This window comes from Felis catus, chromosome B4 (assembly GCF_018350175.1).
Source record: "Felis catus isolate Fca126 chromosome B4, F.catus_Fca126_mat1.0, whole genome shotgun sequence".
Lineage (NCBI taxonomy): Eukaryota > Metazoa > Chordata > Mammalia > Carnivora > Felidae > Felis > Felis catus.
Genome location: NC_058374.1, coordinates 43,463,308 through 43,484,231, shown reverse-complemented (window position 1 = coordinate 43,484,231; position 20,924 = coordinate 43,463,308). Strand labels below are relative to the sequence as shown.

Genomic DNA, 20,924 nt, shown 5'->3' with positions numbered 1-20,924 from the left:
TTTGATATATGTATGCAATCATAAAAACTATCACTACAATCCAGAGAGTGAACATATCCATCACCCCCAAAAATTTTCTCATGCTAATTTGTAATTCATCCCTCCCTCCTCCAGATAAGTACTTTATATGAATATATTTTTCACCCTCACCACCCCTTTTTAAGTAATGACCAGAGAGAAATCAGGGGTATATCCTTGAGGGGACCGTGCACTGTCTTGCAAGACAGAAGCCTCTACCTCATCTTTCAAAGAGTGCTTTGACCTTGGCAAAGCAATCTGGAAATGGCTGAGAATTCAACTTTCTCTGGAGCTGTTCCTCTTTTTTTTTTTTTAACATTTATTTTATTTTTGAGAGAGAGAGCGCGAGCGGGGGAGGGACAGAGAGAGAGGGAGACACAGAATCCGAACCAGGCTCCAGGCTCTGAGCTGTCAGCACAGAGCCCGACGCAGGGCTCACACTCACCAACTGTGAGATGTGACCTGAGCTGAAGTCTGCGCTTAACCAACTGAGCCACCCAGGTGCCCCTGGGCTGTTCCTCTTGTAACAAAATGTTGAGCCTGGTCTTGAGATTTTCCTGCACTGTGGTTGAAGTTGAGAATTTTTAGATCTGGCCAAGAGGCCCCCAGATTTTCATATGTAGCATTTAGTTGCTTATTAATCACCCTCAACAGGTGAGAGGGTGTCAGCATACCTCCTTAGTAGAGTTTGGGAGGGGAGGGCTAAGTCGGGATGTTTATGTGGTTTGGAGGTCTGGTTTAAGTGGGGGAGTCTTTCAACGTAGGGGTTTAAGATTGGTTAAGGATCGTGGTTTAGGACTGCAGACACAGCCACGGTGAGGGTTTTGAAATGTCTTAGAGACTAAATAATCATTTGCCAACTGCCTATGGAAAAGCCGAGCAGTGTAGCCCCCTCTCCGAAATATCTATTGCTCCTCATACAAAGCCATCCAATTCCATAGTCCTAATAACAATTTTATTATTTTAATACTATATTGCTAAATATAGTATTAAATATTATTTGAATACTATATTATTAATTATAGCATTAAATTTATTATTTGAATACTATTAAATAGTAATATTATTATATTATTTTAGTAATAGTATAGTAGTATAGTATTATTTTAATACTATAAAACACTTTTATAGTATTATATGTAGGCATATTGTATATACATCAATTAATACATTAATTGCTATTACTTATGATTAATGTCTTAATATATAATCATATTAATATGACATATATAATAATGTATATTCTGTTCATATGATAGCTAATAAATATATATTATAATGTTATATATATTATAATACATATTACCACACAATATGGTGGTATAATATAATATATATTATATAGTAATATATAATAGATTATATATTTAATATTATAATATATTATAATACTGTAATATTATATGTTATATTATGCCACCATATTATACTATGCTATTTTTTCAAATTTATTTTTTTTTAATTTTTTTTTCAACGTTTTTTATTTATTTTTGGGACAGAGAAAGACAGAGCATGAACGGGGGAGGGGCAGAGAGAGAGGGAGACACAGAATCGGAAACAGGCTCCAGGCTCCGAGCCATCAGCCCAGAGCCCGCCGCGGGGCTCGAACTCACGGACCGCGAGATCGTGACCTGGCTGAAGTCGGACGCTTAACCGACTGCGCCACCCAGGCGCCCCCAAATTTATTTTTTTTGAGAGAGAGAGCACATGAGCAGGAGAGAGGGGCAGAGGGAGAGAGAGAATCCCAAGCACGCTCCATACTGTCAGCACAGAGCCTCATGCACGGCTCAGTCCCGTAAACCTTGACATCAAGACCTGAGCCCAAATCAAAAGTCAGAGGCTTAACTGACTGAGCCACCCAGGCGCCCCCAAGTCTATCTTCAGGAAAAATCACACGACTAGAAAACTATACCAGCAGATATCATATATATAATAAATGATATGTATAAAACTATTATAAATAAAACTAGTGTGTGTGTGTGGGGGGGGTATTATTATGAGGATAGGCAAACACAACAATGAAACAGAACACAGAAATAAACCCTCACCAGTATGGTTACCTAGTTTATGGTAAAACCACACACTGCAATGTAGTAAGGAAAGAATGGTCTTTCAGTAGATGGTCAGGAGACAGTTGGATATCCATACGGGGAAACAATGTAGCTTGTCCCCTACTTCATACCATTTGCAAAAATTAACCCCAAGTGGATTGTATGTCAAATATGAAAGTTGCGGGGCGGGGGGGGGGGGGGGGGGGGGCACCTGGCTCAGTTGCAAAATATGTAACTCTTATGTCAAGATTGTAAGCATGAGACCCAAGTGGGGTGTAGAGATTACTTTTAAAAAATTGTGTGTGTGTGTGTGTGTGTGTGTGTGTGTGAAAGCTGAAACAAAAAAGCTTTTAGAAAGGAAAACACTTTTGTGACTTGGAGCAAAGATTTCTTAAATAGAATATAAGGGGCGCCTGGGTAGCTCAGTCAGTTAAGTGTTCAACTCTTTTTTTTTTTTTTTAAACGTTTATTTATTTTTGGGACAGAGAGAGACAGAGCATGAACGGGGGAGGGGCAGAGAGAGGGGGAGACACAGAATCGGAAACAGGCTCCAGGCTCCGAGCCATCAGCCCAGAGCCCGACGCGGGGCTCGAACCCACGGACCGCGAGATCGTGACCTGGCTGAAGTCGGGCGCCTAACCGACTGCGCCACCCAGGCGCCCCAAGTGTTCAACTCTTGATTTCCGCTCAGGTCATGATTTCATGGTGGTGAGATTGAGTCCCGTCGTGCTGGGCATGGAGCCTGTTTAAGATTCTCTCTTCTTGGGGCACCTGGGTGGCTCAGTCAGTTAAGCGTCCCACTTTGGCTTAGGTCATGATCTCACAATTGATCAGTTCGAGCCCCGCATCTGGCTCTATGCTGACAGCTTGGAGCCTGGAGCCTGCTTTGGATTCTGTGTCTCCCTCTCTCTCTGTCCCTCCCCCACTCGTGCTCTGTCTCTCTCTCAAAAATAAATAAACATTAAAAAAAAAATTTTTTTTAAAGATTCTCTCACTCTTTTGGGGTGCCTGGGTGGCTCAGTTGGTTAAGCATCCGACTTCGGCTCAGATCATGATCTCACAGTTCGTGAGTCGGGCTCTGTGCTGACCGCTCAGAGCCTGGAGCTTGCTTCAGATTCTATGTCTCCCTCTCTCTGTACCTCCCCTGTTTGTGCTCTGTCTCTCTCTCAAAAATAAATAAACATAAACAAAATTTAAAAAAAAAAAAAAGATTCTCTCTCTCCTTTTCCCTTGGCCCCTCCCCGGCTCTCACACAAATATTCTCTCAAAAAAAAAAAAAAAATTACACATAAGACACATAGTAAAAAATTAAACAACAGCAAAAAAAAAAAAAAAACAGAACCTAAAAGCACTCACTGAAACTGTATTAAAATTAAGAACATTTGTTCGCAAAAAGACACTATTTTAATGAGTGAGAACGCAACCCACAGACTGAAAGAAGACATTTGCAGTACATACATCTAACAAAGGCCTCCGATTTCAGATATATAAAGAATTCCAAAAAGAAGACAACCCAATAGAAAAACAGACAAAAGACTTGAACACTCTGTAAACAAGGACACCCGATATACCCAGCTAGAGGGGCCAGAATCAGAAAATGAGATTAACAACAACAATTGATGGGGATGTGGAGAAGGAAGAACCTTCATACACGGCTGGCGGGAATACACAAGGGTGTCACCACTCTGGAAAACAGTCAAGCAATTCTTCCAATAATTAAACACAGAGTTACACTATAACCCAGGAATTCCGCTCCTGGGTATGCACCCAAGAGAACTGAACACATACATCCCCTCAATAACTTGTCCCTGAGTGTTTATAGCGGCATTATTCATCATAGCAAAAAGGTAGCGACAACCTAAATATCCACGAGTGGACAAAGGGATACACAAAATGTGGTTTAGCCCCAGTTGATATCCGATCATATTATCAGGTCATAGAAGTGTTATCTGACCATAAAAAGGAATGAAGTGCTGGTTTATACTACAATATGGATAAATCCTGAAAGCATTATGCTAAAGGAAAGAAGCCAGTCACAAAAGTTCACATATTGTGATTACGTTCATGTGAAAGTTCGGAATAAGAAAATCTGTAGAAATAGACAGTAGATTCGTGGTTGCTCAGGGCTGGGCAAGGGGTGTAGGGAGCTAAAGGATATGGGGTTTCTTTTGAGATGATGGAAATATTCTCAAGTTGACTGTGGTGATGGTTGCATATATCAGCATATACTAAAAACTATTGAATTATATGCTTTCAATGGGTGAATTGTATGATATGCGAATTATATCTCAATAAAGCTGTTTTTAAATTTTTTAAAAAGTGTTTAAAAGTTTATTTATTTTGAGAGAGAGAGAGAGAGAGAATGGGGGAAGGGCGGAGCGAGAGGGAAATAGATATAATCCCAAGCAGGCTCTGCACTGTCAGAGCAGAGCCCAATGTGGGGCTCAGACCCACAAAGTGTGAGATCATGACCTGAGCTGAAATCAAGAGTGGGACACTTGGGGCGCCTGGGTGGCGCAGTCGGTTAAGCGTCCAACTTCAGCCAGGTCACGATCTCACGGTCCGTGAGTTCGAGCCCCGCGTCGAGCTCTGGGCTGATGGCTCAGAGTCTGGAGCCTGTTTCTGATTCTGTGTCCCCCTCTCTCTCTGCCTCTCCCCCATTCATGCTCTGTCTCTCTCTGTCCCAAAAATAAATAAACGTTGAAAAAAAAATTTTTTTTAAATAAAAAAAAATAATAATAATAAAAAAGAGTGGGACACTTAACCAACTGAGCTTCCCAGGCACCCCAATAAAGCTGCTTTTTTACAAAAAAGAATATCCACGAGGCCCATAAGCTTTTTTCAAAGTACTCAACTTTATTAGTTATCAAGAAAATACCAATTGAAAACCAATGAAATGACAGTATACATCTACCACAATGGCTAAAACAAACAAGTCAGGAAATACCAAAATGTTGGCAAAGATGAAGAGTAACTGAAACTTTCATACGCCGCTCTTGAGAGTGTAAATTGGTCCAAACACTTTGGAAAAGGTTTCAGAGCATCTACTCAAGTAAAACGTGTGTTATACCCTATACCCCTATACCCTATACCCTATACCCTCTATACCCCTAGGTGTATATCCAATATAAAGGCGTACAATATGTTCACCAAAAGATATGTATTCGAATATTCATAGCAATGCTATTCCAAGTAACAAAACGTGAAACTACGTCATTTCTCAGCAATTGTACAATAGAGAAATAAACTGAGATATACTTATACAATGGAAAACAATGTCGCAATGAGTATGAATGATCTATAGCTATACAAAATAATATCAATGAATACCTATAAACATTTTGTTGAGGGAAACAAGCCAGCAGCAACCATTTGTATTCTTATATATTCTTTTTTTTTTTTTTTTAAGTAATCTCCATACCCAATGTGGGGCTCAAACTCACAACCCTGAGATGAAGAGTCACATACATGCTCCATGACTGAGCCAGCCGGGCACCCCATGTTCTTGTTTTTATATGGGCAAATATAATCTTTGCTTTTAGAAACTGGTGTTGTTTCTATGTTTATTATACTTGAATAAAACGTTTTTAAAAAGCAAAAGCAAAAAGAAAACCATGTATTATTCTCATTGCCTATCCCAAATGTCCAAGGGCCCAAAGTCAAGGACAGATCTATGATGTCGTCAAGCACCCAAACTCCTTCGTCTCTCTGCTCTCTCATCTTCAACATACAGCTTTTATCTGCATGGCTGCAAAAGGATGCTTTTCCTCCAGGATCCTCGTCGTCGTTCAAGTCAAGAAGAAGGAGGAAAGGCCAAAAGCTATCCCTTTGTGAGGTTCTGTCATCTCCTTCAGAAGGGATTTATTTCCAGAGACTTCCAGTTACCTTTTTTTTTTGGCTAGAGCTCTGCCACAGAGCCTCCCCGAACTGTAATTCTGAGAAGGTGAGTATTTCAGTTGGGCACGTTACAATTATGCTTTTCCTTAGTGAAGAAAAAGAGCATGGATACTGGAGAGGTATTCGACGTGTATACCCGCCAGGTTAGAAGCCCTCAAGGATCTTACGTGCTGGTGCGGCAGAGCGGGTATTAACAGAAAAATGTGAACCCAGTCTGATAAGTCCTCAGCGGAAAGCGCTACAGGAGTGGAGAGGAATTCTTGTGGAAGATTCCTGACTGGATTAGAAAACACCTCTCGAAGGCCGTCTTACAGGACCAGTGGAAAACCTCCAGGCAGAAGAGATGGAAAGGCTTTGCAAGCAGCATAAAAAGCATATATTAAAATGATCAGGGGGCATAGTCGAAACGGGCAGTTTGGTTTCCTGGAGAAGTAGGGGTAAGGTTGGAAGACCAAAGGCATATCTGGGAAGCAGACACAGGAGGAACTTTGCCCTCTCCTTTTCTGCCTGAAAGCAGGGCGTTAATTTTCTCTTGTGAGACTGTCTCCCCTCCCCTCTCCCATACCAGGAAAGCGATCTTTATCACAGGACACGGAAAGTCAGCAGAAACAAGTCTGCATAACAAACCTTACTAAAATAACCTTAATCTTTCACTCCTTTCCCCCTATTATTTACCTTCCCACAGTGTTATTGCCCCTAGAAGACCAAAGACCTTTTCCTTTGTTTTGTAACTTCTCTATAACATATTGCCCTTTGTTAAAATGGTAATATGAGCCCCCAGACCTAACTGACTCTTAGGGCTTTTGCTTTCTTCCTGTAAAGTGACCAGGTGCATACAAATAGATCTTTTCTCCTGTTAATTTGTCTTTTGCCAATTTAATTCCCAGGCCCCAGGCACAGAATATAAGAAGTTAGAGGAAAAGGGGGGGGAACCTGGATGGTTCAGTCAAGTTGAGTGTCCGACTTCGGCTCAGGTCAGGTCATGATCTCACGGTTCGTGGGTTCGAGCCCCACATCGGGCTTTGCACTGACGGCACAGAGCTTGCTTCGGATTCTCTGTCTCCCTCTCTCTGCCCCTCCTCTCCCTCAAAAACAAATATTTTTTAAAAATGACATAAGAAGCATTAAAAAAAAAAGAAGTTAGAGGAAAAGGTTTTCCTCTCTTACAAATTCTACAGTCTAGAGTCCTGGCAGTTTTCCCAGATTCTTCCCGGACTCGTTTGTCTTACATCCAATTAGTCACTGACAATGGTGAGTTTCACCAGACCTCTTTGCTTCTGGAAAACAGGTCAGTTAAGAAATACCCCCATTTTTTTTTTTTTTTTTTTTTTTTTTTTTGTTTTCCAAACCGCCGTCACCTTTTGTGTTCCATCCTGTTCTCGTATATTCCATGAAAAGACCCGTCTCTACACTGGCTCATGACTCCAGTAAGATCGGGGCCCTGTGTTTTCCTACCTCCATAAAACCTCAGTTCCCTTTCCTTTTCTATGAGACATTCTTCGTTAATAAACATGTTCTTTATTGCAATAGCCTGAATAACATCACCTCAGTTGTCTGGTGCATTTTGTCTCTGACATCACTAAATTCTGATGCGATCTCCCCTGCGGAGTAACTTCTACGTACGCCCCTTCCTCCTAACTCCTGCTTCCAGTTCCCCAGCGCGTGTCCAGATTACCACAGCAGTTTCCTAAATGACTTTGAGAACTTCAGCTTCACCCTTCTCTTCTCCAGTCTTCAGTCTGATGCTGGAATGATCTTTCTTTCTTCTTTTTTTTTTTTTTTTTTAAGTGTATTTATTTATTTAAGTAATCTCTACACCCAACGTGGGGCTCAAACCCACAACTCAAGATCAAGAGCTGCACATGCTCTGACCGGGCCGGCCAGGCGCCTTGCTCTTCTGAAAAAGCGAGTCAGGATCTAACTTCTCTCTACTTTCTCAACTCACTTTTCTTTTTCTTTTTTAATTTCTTTTTTAATTACTACTTTTTTTTTTTTTACATGTATTTATTTTTGAGAGGCAGAGAGAGACAGAGCACAAGCAGGGGAGGGGCAGAGAGAGAGGGAGACATAGAATCCAAAGCAGGCTCCAGGCTCTGAGCTGTCGAGCACAGAGCCTGATGCGGGGCTTGAACCCATGAACCGTGAGACCATGACCTGAGCTGAAGTCAGACACTCAACCGACTGAGCCACCCAGGCGCCCCTCAACTCACTTTTAAACACACACACACACAATCCATGAGTTACATTGAACTACTTGGATGAAATACCCATGATTTCTTCTACCTCTTTGATTTCATTTGTAGCTCACTTTGCCCAAACTTGCTTCCTCTTTCATTTTCTCATTGTTCATCCAGCTCAGGCATCAACCCGGAAAAGCCATTCTGACCACTTCTTCACTTCAGTCTGGCAAGGTGACTCTCCTACGTAATCCCATAGCTTTTTGTATTTTCTACCTCTCCCTCTCCTTCCTTCCTTCCTTCCTCCCTTCTTTCTCTTTCTTTCTTAAAAAATTTTTAATGTTTATTTCTGAGACAGAGAGAGAGAGAGAGAGAGAGCACGAGTGGGGGAGGAGCAGAGAGAGAGGGAGACAGAATCAGAAGCAGGCTCCAGGCTCTGAGCTGTCAGCACACAATGCAACACGGGGCTTGAATTCACAGACTGCGAGACCATGATCAACTGAGCCAAAACTGGACGCTTAGCTTAACCTTAGCTTAACCGACGGAACCACCCAGGCGTCCCGCCCCCTCTTCCTTCCTTTCTTTCTTTCTTTCTTTCTTTCTTTCTTTCTTTCTTTCTCTCTCACTCTGTATTGTGTAACTGTTGATTTATTTATTTTCTCCCTCCACCAGTCTGTGAACAACTTGAGGACAGAAACTTCATTTTACTTATTTTTGCATTCCCAGAACTGGTAAAGTGCCTGGCATATAATAAATGCACGTATTGAGTCCCTACTATAAGCACTATAATATGACATGTCACTTAATCCTCACAATCGCCTTGCTTCTTAGATATGCAGAAATGTTTACGTTTCTGATTCTGTGTCTCCCTCTCTCTCTGCCCCTCCCACTCACTGTCTCTTTTTCTCAAAAATAAACGTTAAAAAAACTATTTTACATAAAAAAAGAATATTCTTTGCCTTCAATCTGAAGCCCAAAAGATACAATGAATACAGAAACTCTATTCATTTCAAACATTCATTTAAAATACTCTATCCCGGGGCGCCTGGGTGGCGCAGTCCGTTAAGCGTCCGACTTCAGCCAGGTCACGATCTCGCGGTCCGGGAGTTCGAGCCCCGCGTCAGGCTCTGGGCTGATGGCTCGGAGCCTGGAGCCTGTTTCCAATTCTGTGTCTCCCTCTCTCTCTGCCCCTCCCCCATTCATGCTCTGTCTCTCTCTGTCCCCAAAATAAATAAACATTGAAAAAAATTTTTTTTAAAAATAAAATACTCTATCCAGATATAACTTCTTTAAAACTTTTTTTTAAATGTTTATATGTTTTTGAGACAATGCGAGAGACAGTGTAAGCAGTGGAGGGGCAGACAGAGGGAGACACAGAATGTGAAGCGGGCTCCAGGCTCTGAGCTGTCAGCCCAGAGCCCTACGAGGGGCTCGAACTCACGAACCGGGAGATCATGACCTGAGCCAAAGTCGGACACTTAACCGACTGAGCCACTCAGGCGCCCCCAGATATAACTTCTTAAGTCCTGAGGATCACTATCTCCCTCCATTGCAAAAAGGGGGAGGTTCTGGGAGGAGTCACAGAGCCAAATGTAACAGGGTAGAGGGTTCAGGAGTTGGGGGAGCGTTCATGAGTGCCCTCTTTTCTTTAATTTCCATGATACCTGAGAGGTAAAGCAGGTTTGGGGATGACCTCCTTTGGGTATGTTCCCCATGTTCTCTCACTTTGGGAACTCCTAGGAGGTCCAGGGCAGAGTCTAGGGTGGGGGAGACAGGAAATGAACAATTTTTGCAAATATGGCCCTGGGCTTATGGAAATATCTCTACATCATGGACTTACTTTCCCCTGGCTCTTCTGGTCAAAATTTACAGTCCAGAGGAGCGAGATCAGAGAGTGCATATCCAGGGTGAAAAGGTGTGGTTGCCTAGATGATCTTCTCTGTTTAAATACTATTCATCTCTTTCCCCCCCCCATACCTCTGCCTCCAGACCCGTTTCTAAAACAAAAACATTGCTTCCAGAAACAGCTTACACAAAGATAGGTATCCCCTGGCGGAAGAGGCTGGGGGAATCCTGAAGGAGAATCGCAGAGATAGGGAATCCTGGCCAGCCACTTCTCTTGTTATCAATCACTATTTTGCCCTGCAGTGACAGCTGGCTGAACACAATCCCTTAATTGGGACTCTCTGACCCCTCCCAGAATCGGCAAGACGATTCTCTGACGTGTCTGGGTCAAAAGGTTTAAAGAGGAAGCCAAAATACGAGTTCTGGTTAAAGGATGATTATTATCTTTCAACAAAACCTTTGGGAGCCATAGCAAGACGCACAGAGTCAAGGACACGGGTTTTCTTTTCAAGGAAAAAACTTTTTTTCATCTACTCCCAAAACGCTAAATTACATCTCCCCTTAGATTTAACCTCCGGAAAGACATTTTTATCTTCCCTGGATCCCCCTCTACTTCCAAATCTCCTCTGGAGAGTCCCCCCTGTGGCTAAATCACATCTCCTCCCCCAGGGGTCTTTTCCAGGTAATTCTTCCCTGGGGTGATTATTCCGAGCCCATCCCCCCGCCCCAACCCTTTATTCCGGCACCTATGCATCTGTGAAGTGGAAGAAAGTAGCTGAGGTTCACGCCTGCTCATCTGTTACACACTCACTAGTCAATCAGAGAAATCAAATTAGTTGATTGAATGAGTTTTGCTTTAAGAGGCAGAAGAATGTTGTCCAGTAATGTCACAGGGGATTAAATTAGTCTCTTTCCAACTTCTATCCTGGGAGAGGAGGGGGGGGGGGGAAAGAAGACATCATTATACTCAGAAAGTCTTCATGAATGTAAAAGAGTTTTTCCTATCTATTTATTTGTTTAATTGTTGTTGTTGTTTTTTTTTTTAAGTTTTCTCTAGGGGCACCTGGGTGGCTCAGCCGGTTAAGTGTCCAACTTCAGCTCAGGTCATGATCTCACGGTTTGTGAGTTCGAGCCCCGCGTCGGACTCTGGGCTGACAGCTCAGAGCCTGGAGCCTGCTTCGGATTCTGTGTCCCCCTCTCTCTCTGCCCCTCCCCCACTCATGCTCTGTCTCAAAAATAAACTTTAAAAATAAATAAATAAATAAATAAATAAATAAATAAAGTTATCTCTACACCCAAGGTGAGTTTAAACTCCCAACCCGGAGATCAAGAGTCACATGCTCTACCAATCGAGCCATCCAGGTGCTCCCTCAGCTTTTTCCTACCTACAAGAAAATCTCCTGAACGCGCAATGAGATTATTAATAGTGTTATCTCAGAGGAGCAGGATCAGATAATCTTTACTTTTCCCTTAGTATTTTTATATAACAAAGATGTAGAATGTAAAAGTAATTTTAAAAATTCATCAGTTTCAATCAGAAGAAAATCTTGTTTTTAAAAACCACATAGAACCCCTCCCACAAATGCCACTATTAACTTTTTCTGGTGTGACCTAAGATTATTATTCTTTCTTTAAGAGTTTAGGACCGGGGCGCCTGGGTGGCTCAGTGGGTTAAGCGTCTGACTTCGGCTCAGGTCATGATCTCTCGGTCCGTGAGTTCAAGCCATGCGTCGGGCTCTGTGCTGACAGCTCCGAGCCTGGAGCCTGCTTCAGATTCTGTGTCTCCCTCGCTCTCTGCCCCTAACCCACTTGCATTCTGTCTCTGTCTCTCTCAAAAATAAAAATAAACATGAAAAAAAATTAAAAAAAAAAAAAAAAAGAGTTTAGGACCCAAAAAAGGGGGTATGTGGCTGGCTCGGTCAGTAGAGCATGTGACTCTTGATCTCAGGGTCGTGAGTTTGAGCCCCACGATGGATGTAAAGCTTACCTCAAGAAGAAAAAAGGATTTAAGATTAAAAAAAAAAAGAAAAAGAAAAAAGGAAAGCCCACTTTCTATCAAAAACTAGCTCCCCGAAGGTAATAACATAACTCAGAAGAAGGTCCCTTAACTTTTGAATACTATCACCCTACCGCAAAAGTTCATCCTTACCTCATTCACAAGGATCAGAGTACTGAATTGTTGCCTGTTCACCTGTAAGATGAAAGGACATATATTATTACATAAGGGCCCCCATGCATTCAAAGAGAAAGCACTTCATAAAAGCTACTGCTTTAACCCTATTCAGAGGACCCCTAGACGCGATGAGCGTATTATGAGCATATTCCGAATTACGGGAAAGTTCCAAACACTACTGTTGTGGTAAATTCTTCATCGCAGCAAAAACATTAAGAATAGTCAGGCCTTAAAGAACAAGGGTCCCTCTTGTCCTTTTGGTCTGTGGACCGTCGTAAAACATCGCTAGTGCAGAAGACTTTTAAAAATGACATACAGTTAAAATGCAATGGTTTGGGAGGTCAAATAATGTAATTATATGCTACTTGCTTGGGAAAGAGTATCTTTAAAATTAGGGGAGATAGCATGAAGAGCGAGGTAGAACTACCTTGGGAGATACAATAGAGCTTAGCCCTCACCTGGGAGGTAGTAGTCATAGACCGTGATGGTTGCTGGTTTCAGGTTAGTGACCAACATACGTTGGCTGATGGTGAAGGTAAGGGCCTGAGTCTTCTTATTCAGCTGTGGAGAAGAAAGACAAAACGTCATATCAAAACTAAAGAGAAAATAACACTCTCTGTAATGCGGAGATTAAAAGACTCTTGTCTTCACCCAAATCTCCTGAAACCCTTCTACCTGTCTTTGCTTGCCCTAGGCCAGTCTTCAAGATGTTGGCTTCTGCCGACTTCCTGACTCTTTCTTCTTAGGATCTTACAGCTTCCTGGCCTTCTTGTGACAAAGTCCCCTCCATTCTTGGTCTACTCTAACCCATGGTTCCTCCACTAAATTAATTGAAGTGGCCAAAGGAACAGAATCTTTCTTTTTTTTTTTTTTAATTTTTTTTTAAGTTTTTATTTTTGAGACAGAGAGAGACAGAGCATGAACGGGGGAGGGCCAGAGAGAGAGGGAGACACAGAATCGGAAGCAGGCTCTAGGCTCTGAGCCATCAGCCCAGAGCCCGACGCGGGGCTCGAACTCATGGACCACGAGATCGTGACCTGAGTCGAAGTCGGATGCTTAACCGACTGAGCCACACAGGCGCCCCTCTTTCTTTTTTTTAAAGGCTCTTTGCTTCCTAGTGGTTTTCTCTCTTCCTTCAGGTCTCTGATCAGGTAACATCTCCTCACAGAGGCCTTTCCTGACCACCTTATTTTAAAATAGTCACATCCTGGCCGACACATTTTTAAATGGCATAGATAGCGGGGAGCCTGGGTGGATTAGTTGGTTAAGTGTCCGACTCTTGATTTCGGCTCAGGTCACGAGCTCATGGTTCTTGGGATTGAGCCCCACATCGGGCTGTACGCCGACAAGGCGGAGCTTGCTTGGGGTTCTCTCTCCCTCTCTCTTTGCCCCTACCCCCTCTCAAAATAAATAAATAAACTTAAAAAATAAATGACATAGATGGCTAGCATGATGTATCTGTTAGTACTGCCCTGGAGGTGAATAAGAATATTTTATAGTAAACAACACGGAGGTAGAATTCACTTCGTGGCTTCAGACCCATTCTCTCAGTTCCCTCATCCCTGTGCATGTGACACCAGTATATGCAGATTAAAAGGGAAGTTGCAAAGCTACATAAGGAATCAAGCTCTTGGGTTCAGTTTCTGAACACCTACCTCTTCCAAGTAAATGTTCAGTACATCAGTTCCAGATTCAACCTTCTTCACCAGTGGTTGTTGGAGAAGCTAAATGAGAAAGGGGGAAAATAAAACAGACTAAGATCCAGAGCCTTCCCTATCCCCTAGGGTACTATACCAAAGCTCTGTCATGATCAAGGAAACAATATATACTGTGGAAAAGGCAAGACAAAGGAACCAAGATGATTCCAGTTTCCATTTAACACATCTGATGCACTTTTGCAGCCCATTGAAATAATGTAATTATGAGTTGTATATATACATGCATAGATAGATAGATGATAGATAGATAGATAGATAGATAGATAGATAGATAGATATACCGTGAAGCCCATTTCACCAGCTTTTTAGGGATCATGTTATGTCCTTTCAGAGCTTGTTAAATGAAGAAGAAAGAACAGACTTACTAACTGATGGGTGCCCTCCATGGGACTGAACCCAGAAAGCATCTTCACTTCTACAATGGCCATATTGGAAGAGCTGCGACTCCCCACATAACTAAGGGCAGAAAGAGGCACATCTGTGTCAACCCGTGATTTTCACTCCTAGCAGACTCTATAGCCCCAACGTGCGCGCACGCGTGCGCACACACACCTCAGCTTCTATGATCCGGCTGCCCCCCCCCCCCCCAGCTCAGCTTTTCTCACCTGGTGTGGATAGTAAGCACCAAGGATCGAGGTGAAGTAACTTGCTCACATGTATCTTTTCCCACTTCCACACTAAGACTAAAGGTATCCGCAAATTTAGGAGGGGGGATGTTGTATTTCAGCACCGTCTAGCAGGAGGAAATAGATAACCAAATCAGAGCTGGGAAGAACTTTAACTATTGCACAGCTCAAACTACTCTCTTCACAAATGAGACAGGAGGGAGGCGCCTGGGTGGCGCAGTCGGTTAAGCGTCCGACTTCAGCCAGGTCACCATCTCGGGGTCCGTGAGTTCGAGCCCCGTGTCGGGCTCGGGGCTGATGGCTCAGAGCCTGGAGCCTGTTTCCGATTCTGTGTCTCCCTCTCTCTCTGCCCCTCCCCCGTTCATGCTCTGTCTCTCTCTGTCCCAAAAATAAATAAACGTTGAAAAAAAAAATTAAAAAAAAAAAAAAAACAAAAAACAAATGAGACAGGAGGTTCGACTGGAGGCAAAGACGCCCGCAGGCTCTCCTTCCCAATGCGTGCTGGTTCTTTCTCATGGATCTCTGCTTACCTGCACGTAGACACAGCCCTGGCCCGAGGCCTCCAAGGTATACGCTCCAGGGATATTGGGTAGAGTCTCCTGCTGAAATACCAACCGGTTGGCAGCCTGAATGTTGAAAGCACGCTGGAAATTCTCACTGGATTTCACAGCCAGGTGGACTTCCTCAGATGGCACATAGGCAGTGGTGGCGTATTTGGCAAGAGCTTGGAGGGCAACTACAGTATCCTGAAGAAAACGGGTGGGGCATATGCTTACATTTTGTGAGCCACTGGAATTAACTTCAAATAACCCGATAACCTACGTGTCTGGCGGTTCACTAGTGTGGATGACGCCTCTTCTTTTTTTTTTCTAAAATTTTTTTTTAACGTTTATTTATTTTTGAGACAGAGAGAGACGGAGCACGAACGGGAGAGGGTCAGAGAGAGGGAGACCCAGAATCCGAAACAGGCTCCAGGCTCTGAGCTGTCAGCACAGAGCCCGACGCGGGGCTCGAACTCACGGACCGCGAGATCATGACCTGAGCTGAAGTCGGCTGCCTAACCGACTGAGCCACCCAGGCACCCCGCTGATGACGCCTCTTCTAAGTATGTAAGAGCCACGTTCATCAATGCCAGGGAAACCGACATAGAAATCATATCTTGCCTGTCTAGAAAATTGTCATCAAGTTGTTATGACACATGTATAGGTTATCGGGTTCATCTCATATTCGTCTTCAACCAAACCTAGCTTCAGAATGGGCTATAGTTAGAAGCAAGTGGGTAACTGTTCAGTATGTATTTTACAGTTTCCTTATTTGGAGAGGAAATAGCAGTAACATAATAGCCCTAAAAATTGCACGTTCTTCAAAGTCATCTAGCTCTGTGATGATCTTCTATGGCACAGCTGGAGAGGCTATCAGGGTACCCTTCCTTGCGAACTAAGGCTTCTTCGCCGCTGTGCCATGTGACCATCTTTTCTTCACTTGGATAGAAGACAGATAAGCTACCACCAAGAAGGCAAGGCATCAGAACTTTTCCATTCTGAAAATATGATTTATATAAGTGACAACTAGAGGAAAGAAAAAAACAGAACGAGATGTCCAGCAAATTGCTATATTTTACTGCTATGAGGATATCTACATGCTCGACACTTTGTACAGTATCTACAGAATAAGGGAACCCCACATCTTCCTATCCCAAATGAAAAAGAACAGCTGTATTTAGACATCATACTGTCGTATAAAAGCCTGGGTGGCTCAGTCGGTTAAGCGTCCGACTTCGGCTCAGGTCATGATCTCACGGCTGGTGGGTTCGAGCCCCGCGTTGGGCTCTGTGCTGACAGCTCAGAGCCTGGAGCCTGCTTCGGATTCTGTGTCTCCCTCTCGCTCCCTGCCCCTTCCCCACTTGCACTCTGTCTCTTAAAAAATAAATATTAAAAAAAATTTTTTCTTGAAAAAACAGGAAGGCAGGTCACCCACTCTGGGGAAGCTGTGAACAAGTGATTCCTATGCAGCTTGACTATCTACACACAACTTTTTATCTACTCTCCATGAACTTGATCCCAAAAGGTCCTTATTCTCCAATATGTGGAAACAATTCAAGAAACGAGACCTCATCACTGGCTGAAAAACCACTGTGGGTGACATGTGCCTTCTTGTAATAGCTAAGGATTTTATTAAAAAACAATTCTGACATGTATCTGTCACTGAGAGTTCTAAACATTTCACTCACAGATTTCTGAAATTGTATATCATAATTATTTAGGGCTCAGCAAGAAAGAAGTCCTTCCTGATCTTTGGCCAAGAATTTCCTTGAAGGAAGGAAGGATAGTACCATTTAATTAATTAATTAATTTATTTATTTAGAAAGAGAGAGTGCAATCAGGGGAGGAGGAGAGAGAGAGAGAGAGAGAGAGAGAATCTCAAGCAGGCTCTACGTTCAGTGCAGAGTCCGATGCGGGGCTCAATCTCACGACCTTGGGGTCATGACCTGAGCCAAAATCAAGAGTCAGACACCCAAGTGACTGAGCCACCCAGGTGCCCCAGTGCCATATAATTTTTTTTAAATTCCTATTAAGGCATTACCATATTCAGTTTCAGTGCTCTTAACATCTTTACCAGATACTTCATCAGTTAAAATATATTCTTTTTCCAGGTCTAATTTACATGTTATACCCTCAACGAAACTGGCCCTAATTTCAATGAGTCAGAATACAATCTTTACCAAGACAAGAAATATGGTTTTTTGAGTATTTTGTATGATCAGTGAGTCGGATATGGTATGTATTTAATAACATTTGCAGCACAAATGAATTAATGACTAGTCTCTGTATAATCATCTAAGACGATTTTTATGATACTATTTGAATATATCATGCGATTTTACATCTTTTTCCCAACTGCCACCAAATTCAAGTTCTCCTTACCCTTAACCTAGACAAATGAAAGAGTGTCCTATCTCTTCAAATCCAGTGTCTCTCTCCTCAGAACCATCCCCTACACTAAGTAACAGTAAGTAACAGGTTAATCTTTCTGACACAAAGTTAAAAAAATTAATAGCTTCTCAGAATGGGCAAAATCTTGAGTCTGATACACAAGGGCCCTCCATGGTATAAACCTGTCCGAACTTTCTAAACTGAGGTCCCGTTATGCATTGGCTAACCCAGTTTTCCCGACAGTCATTCTATACTTTTGCAAACTGTTGTCTCTGCTCATGCCATTTCTCCTTCCTTGTAATAGTTGTCCCTCCAAATGTTACATATCCTTTTATTTATTTGTTTGTACGTAGGTTCGACACCCAACATGGGGCTTGAACTCACGACTCCAAGACCAAGAGTCACATGCTCTACCAACTGAGCCTGTCAGGTGCCCCTGCCTATGCTTTTAGATCTACCTCAAATGCTACTCCCCTGCAGACTTTTCTTATCCTTCAAGTTGTTGTAAGCTCTCTCTCCCTTTTTAAGTGCATTATTTTGTATCTTTGGTTTCTTTCTGGTATAACCAAATCCTGCTCTGTCGTTATAGAGCTTTTCCTAACTTTACTTCTAGTTTGTGAACTTTTTTTTTTGAAGAGTCCAGTGAGGCATTTTATTTGCATGAGCATATTCTATCCCTAGGAAAAGAATTCTCTGGATTTTCCCTCGTGTGTGTTTTCATCCTGCTTCCTCATGGTCCATGATGCCACCTGAGGTGGTCAGTACAATGAAACCAACTGGCAGGAGGGGGGCAGATTTTTCTGCCATTTTTCTAGACTTTTGAGCTGTACATCAAACCTGGGGCTGATCACTCCACACTTGTTTAGCCTCCCCCCCTCCGCCCGTGAGGTTTCCAATAATTTTCCCAGCTCTGTGAGCATCGATGATTTCAAATTCGCCAATGCAACCCTGCTTCAGTATCACAGTTAGAAACCAGACGATGACTTTGGAGCACGACCCAGTAAGAACCTGGTGTTTGCTTCTCTTTTCGGCATTGTCAATGCTCTTGAGAGCCTCTGCCAGGACATTCATGTGCACCGTTATGGCGGCACGAAAAGATGGCGGAAAGAGCTAGTTTGTGAACTTTTTAAAGTAGAAACTGTATATCTTACTAGCTTCCCAATGCCTGCAATAGAAGGAAGTATACCTGTAAAATCTTGCTTTTATGTTTCTGACTCCATAATTGGCTTTCTAATCTGTTAATGTATAATTTAGCCATAATTATAGATGTCCTATTCACACATAAAACACTGATCTTATAATGTTTCTCTTTATTCCATTATGTTTCATACTCTACAAAGGAAGAGAATTAAGTACATATAGTACTATTTATGTGTTCATATGACCCGTTGTTATGAACCCTATATATTTTTCACATGCTTTTCCTCCCTCCCTATAGAATTATATGTCTCTTGACCTAGAAGTCAAGGGCAATAGTTTTTGTGTCTTGTTTTTGTTTGTTTGTTGTTTTGTCCTCTCTCCACACAGGACCTAATACTACCTGATAAGTCGAGGTTGGAGAGTGGGTTATTTACCTGAGTAGAAGAGAAGCCCCCATATGCGTTGCGTTGCTTGGCCAACCAAGCCACTATGGCAGTGGCCTTGGCTATCTCCTTTTGAGTCAGGCTGGCTTTGCTAAGCTGGGCTAATAAGACATATGCTGTAAGTTCCACATCTACAGCCTCAGGCTCAGACCAAGGTCTGGCATCCTGGGACTGAGTAGGCTTTTGGCTCCAGTGAATGGACTCTCCTGTGGAGAAAGAAGCATAATCAGGAAGGTCTTAGAAGGAGATGATTTCCCATATTCAATGTGTAAATGCTACACCTCAGAGCAGAGCAAGCACCAGCCAAAAATTAATCATGAGTTAGAAAAAAAATATTTCTCAGAATCTTCGGGTGTATTGGCCATTATGTTTACACAGGGATGTGTGTGTATACATGTGTGTGTGTGTGTGTGTGTGTGTGTGTGTAGAGCCATCCATAATTCCTCAAGGTGAAGCTAAGAGTATCAACAAATGCCTCCAGCAATCACATGAAAACCACTCTTGTTAATTTATCAATTCTAATGCCAGTGGAGATAAGGTAAGTAGAAACTTACAAGAATCTTATGTGTTTGGGGGCATGTTTTTGGCGTGTAGAATTTTGTTAATTTTTTAGCCTTTATTTTACCTAATCAAAAGTTTAACATTTTAAGAATAAAAATGCATAAGAACTCTGAGAAATCATAGAAAAATGCTAATGAGGGTGAGCAAATAGAAGATGAGACTAAAACAGAACTCTAGGACAACCAAGATGACAGACAACTCAAAGAAAGGGATGAGCAAATGGAAATAAAAAGAGCGAAAGCTATGGGAATGCAAGCTGGTGCAGCCACTCTGGAAAACAGGATGGAGCTTCCTCAAAAAAGTAAAAATAGAACTACCCTGGGACCCAGCAATTATACTACTAGGCATTTATCCAAGGGATACAGGGGGGCTGTTTCGAAGGGACACATGCACCCCCATGATTATAGCAGCACTATCAACAATAGCCAAAGTATGGAAAGAGCCCAAATGTCCATCGACGGATGAATGGATAAAGAAGATGTAGTATTTATATACAATGGAGTATTACTCAGCCATCAAAAGGAATGAAATCTTGCCATTTGCAACCACGTGGATGGAACTGGAAGGTATTAGGCTAAGTGAAATTAGTCAGAGAAAGACAAAAATCATATGGCTTCACTCGTACGAGGACTTTGAGACAAAACAGATGAACATAAGGGAAGGGGGGCAAAAATAATATAAAAAACAGGGAGTGGGGCAAAACAGAAGAGACTCATAAATATGGAGAACAAACTGAGGGTTACGGGAGGGGTTGTGGGAGGGGGGAAGGGCTAAATGGGTAAGGGGCACTAAGAAATCGATTCCTGAAATCATTGTTGCACTATATGCTAACTAATTTGGATGTAAATTAAAAAAAAATTAAATTAAAAAAAGAAGAGTGAAATCTAGAAGTTTAATTAATTATCCATTTAAAGATAATAAATAGCCCACAGGAGGCAATCTAATTGGAAAAACATAAGACAAATCATGTGAGCCGGCAATGCAAGATAATGGAGAAGAGATAATCTCATTAAATCAATATACACTGGAACAGGTATGTGCAACCCACGGTCTGAGACACTCATTTCATGACTAGAGTCGCTTATGTACCAGTCAAAAAACTACCCAGAACCCAGGAGAGGACAACTTAGTAATGGCATTCATACAAATGAAGGCCAAGATTAAGCTTTTACCTGGAAGTCTGATTTTAACCCCACAGCTAGACCAATAAAATGCTTGTTAGAACATCAAATAGTATTCCAAATACATCCAAAAGTTTTTAGGGTGCCTGGTTGGCTCAACCAGAAGAGCACGAGACTCTTCGTCTCGGGGTCATGGGTTCGAGCCCCGCGTTGGGTGTAGA

General features: G+C 42.3%; 1 protein-coding gene across 2 annotated transcripts in view; it reads right to left on the bottom strand.

Moving 5' to 3' along the window:
- Window positions 1–10,408: 10,408 nt before the first annotated feature.
- The window catches only part of A2ML1 (alpha-2-macroglobulin like 1), a 45,489-nt gene continuing 34,973 nt past the window's right edge, over window positions 10,409–20,924 (bottom strand). Inside the window, exons 29-36 of one of the 2 annotated variants that reach the window (XM_019834470.2) lie at window positions 19,013–19,227; window positions 15,036–15,251; window positions 14,485–14,612; window positions 14,245–14,335; window positions 13,817–13,885; window positions 12,620–12,722; window positions 12,138–12,179; window positions 10,409–10,913 (exon numbers count right to left, since the gene is read on the bottom strand). In XM_019834470.2, coding sequence (XP_019690029.2) covers window positions 12,139–12,179; window positions 12,620–12,722; window positions 13,817–13,885; window positions 14,245–14,335; window positions 14,485–14,612; window positions 15,036–15,251; window positions 19,013–19,227 — 863 coding nt within the window. In that variant the 3' untranslated portion in view covers window positions 10,409–10,913; window position 12,138. The remainder of the gene's footprint in view (window positions 10,914–12,137; window positions 12,180–12,619; window positions 12,723–13,816; window positions 13,886–14,244; window positions 14,336–14,484; window positions 14,613–15,035; window positions 15,252–19,012; window positions 19,228–20,924) is intronic. The other variant, XM_023256757.2, reaches the window with a different exon arrangement.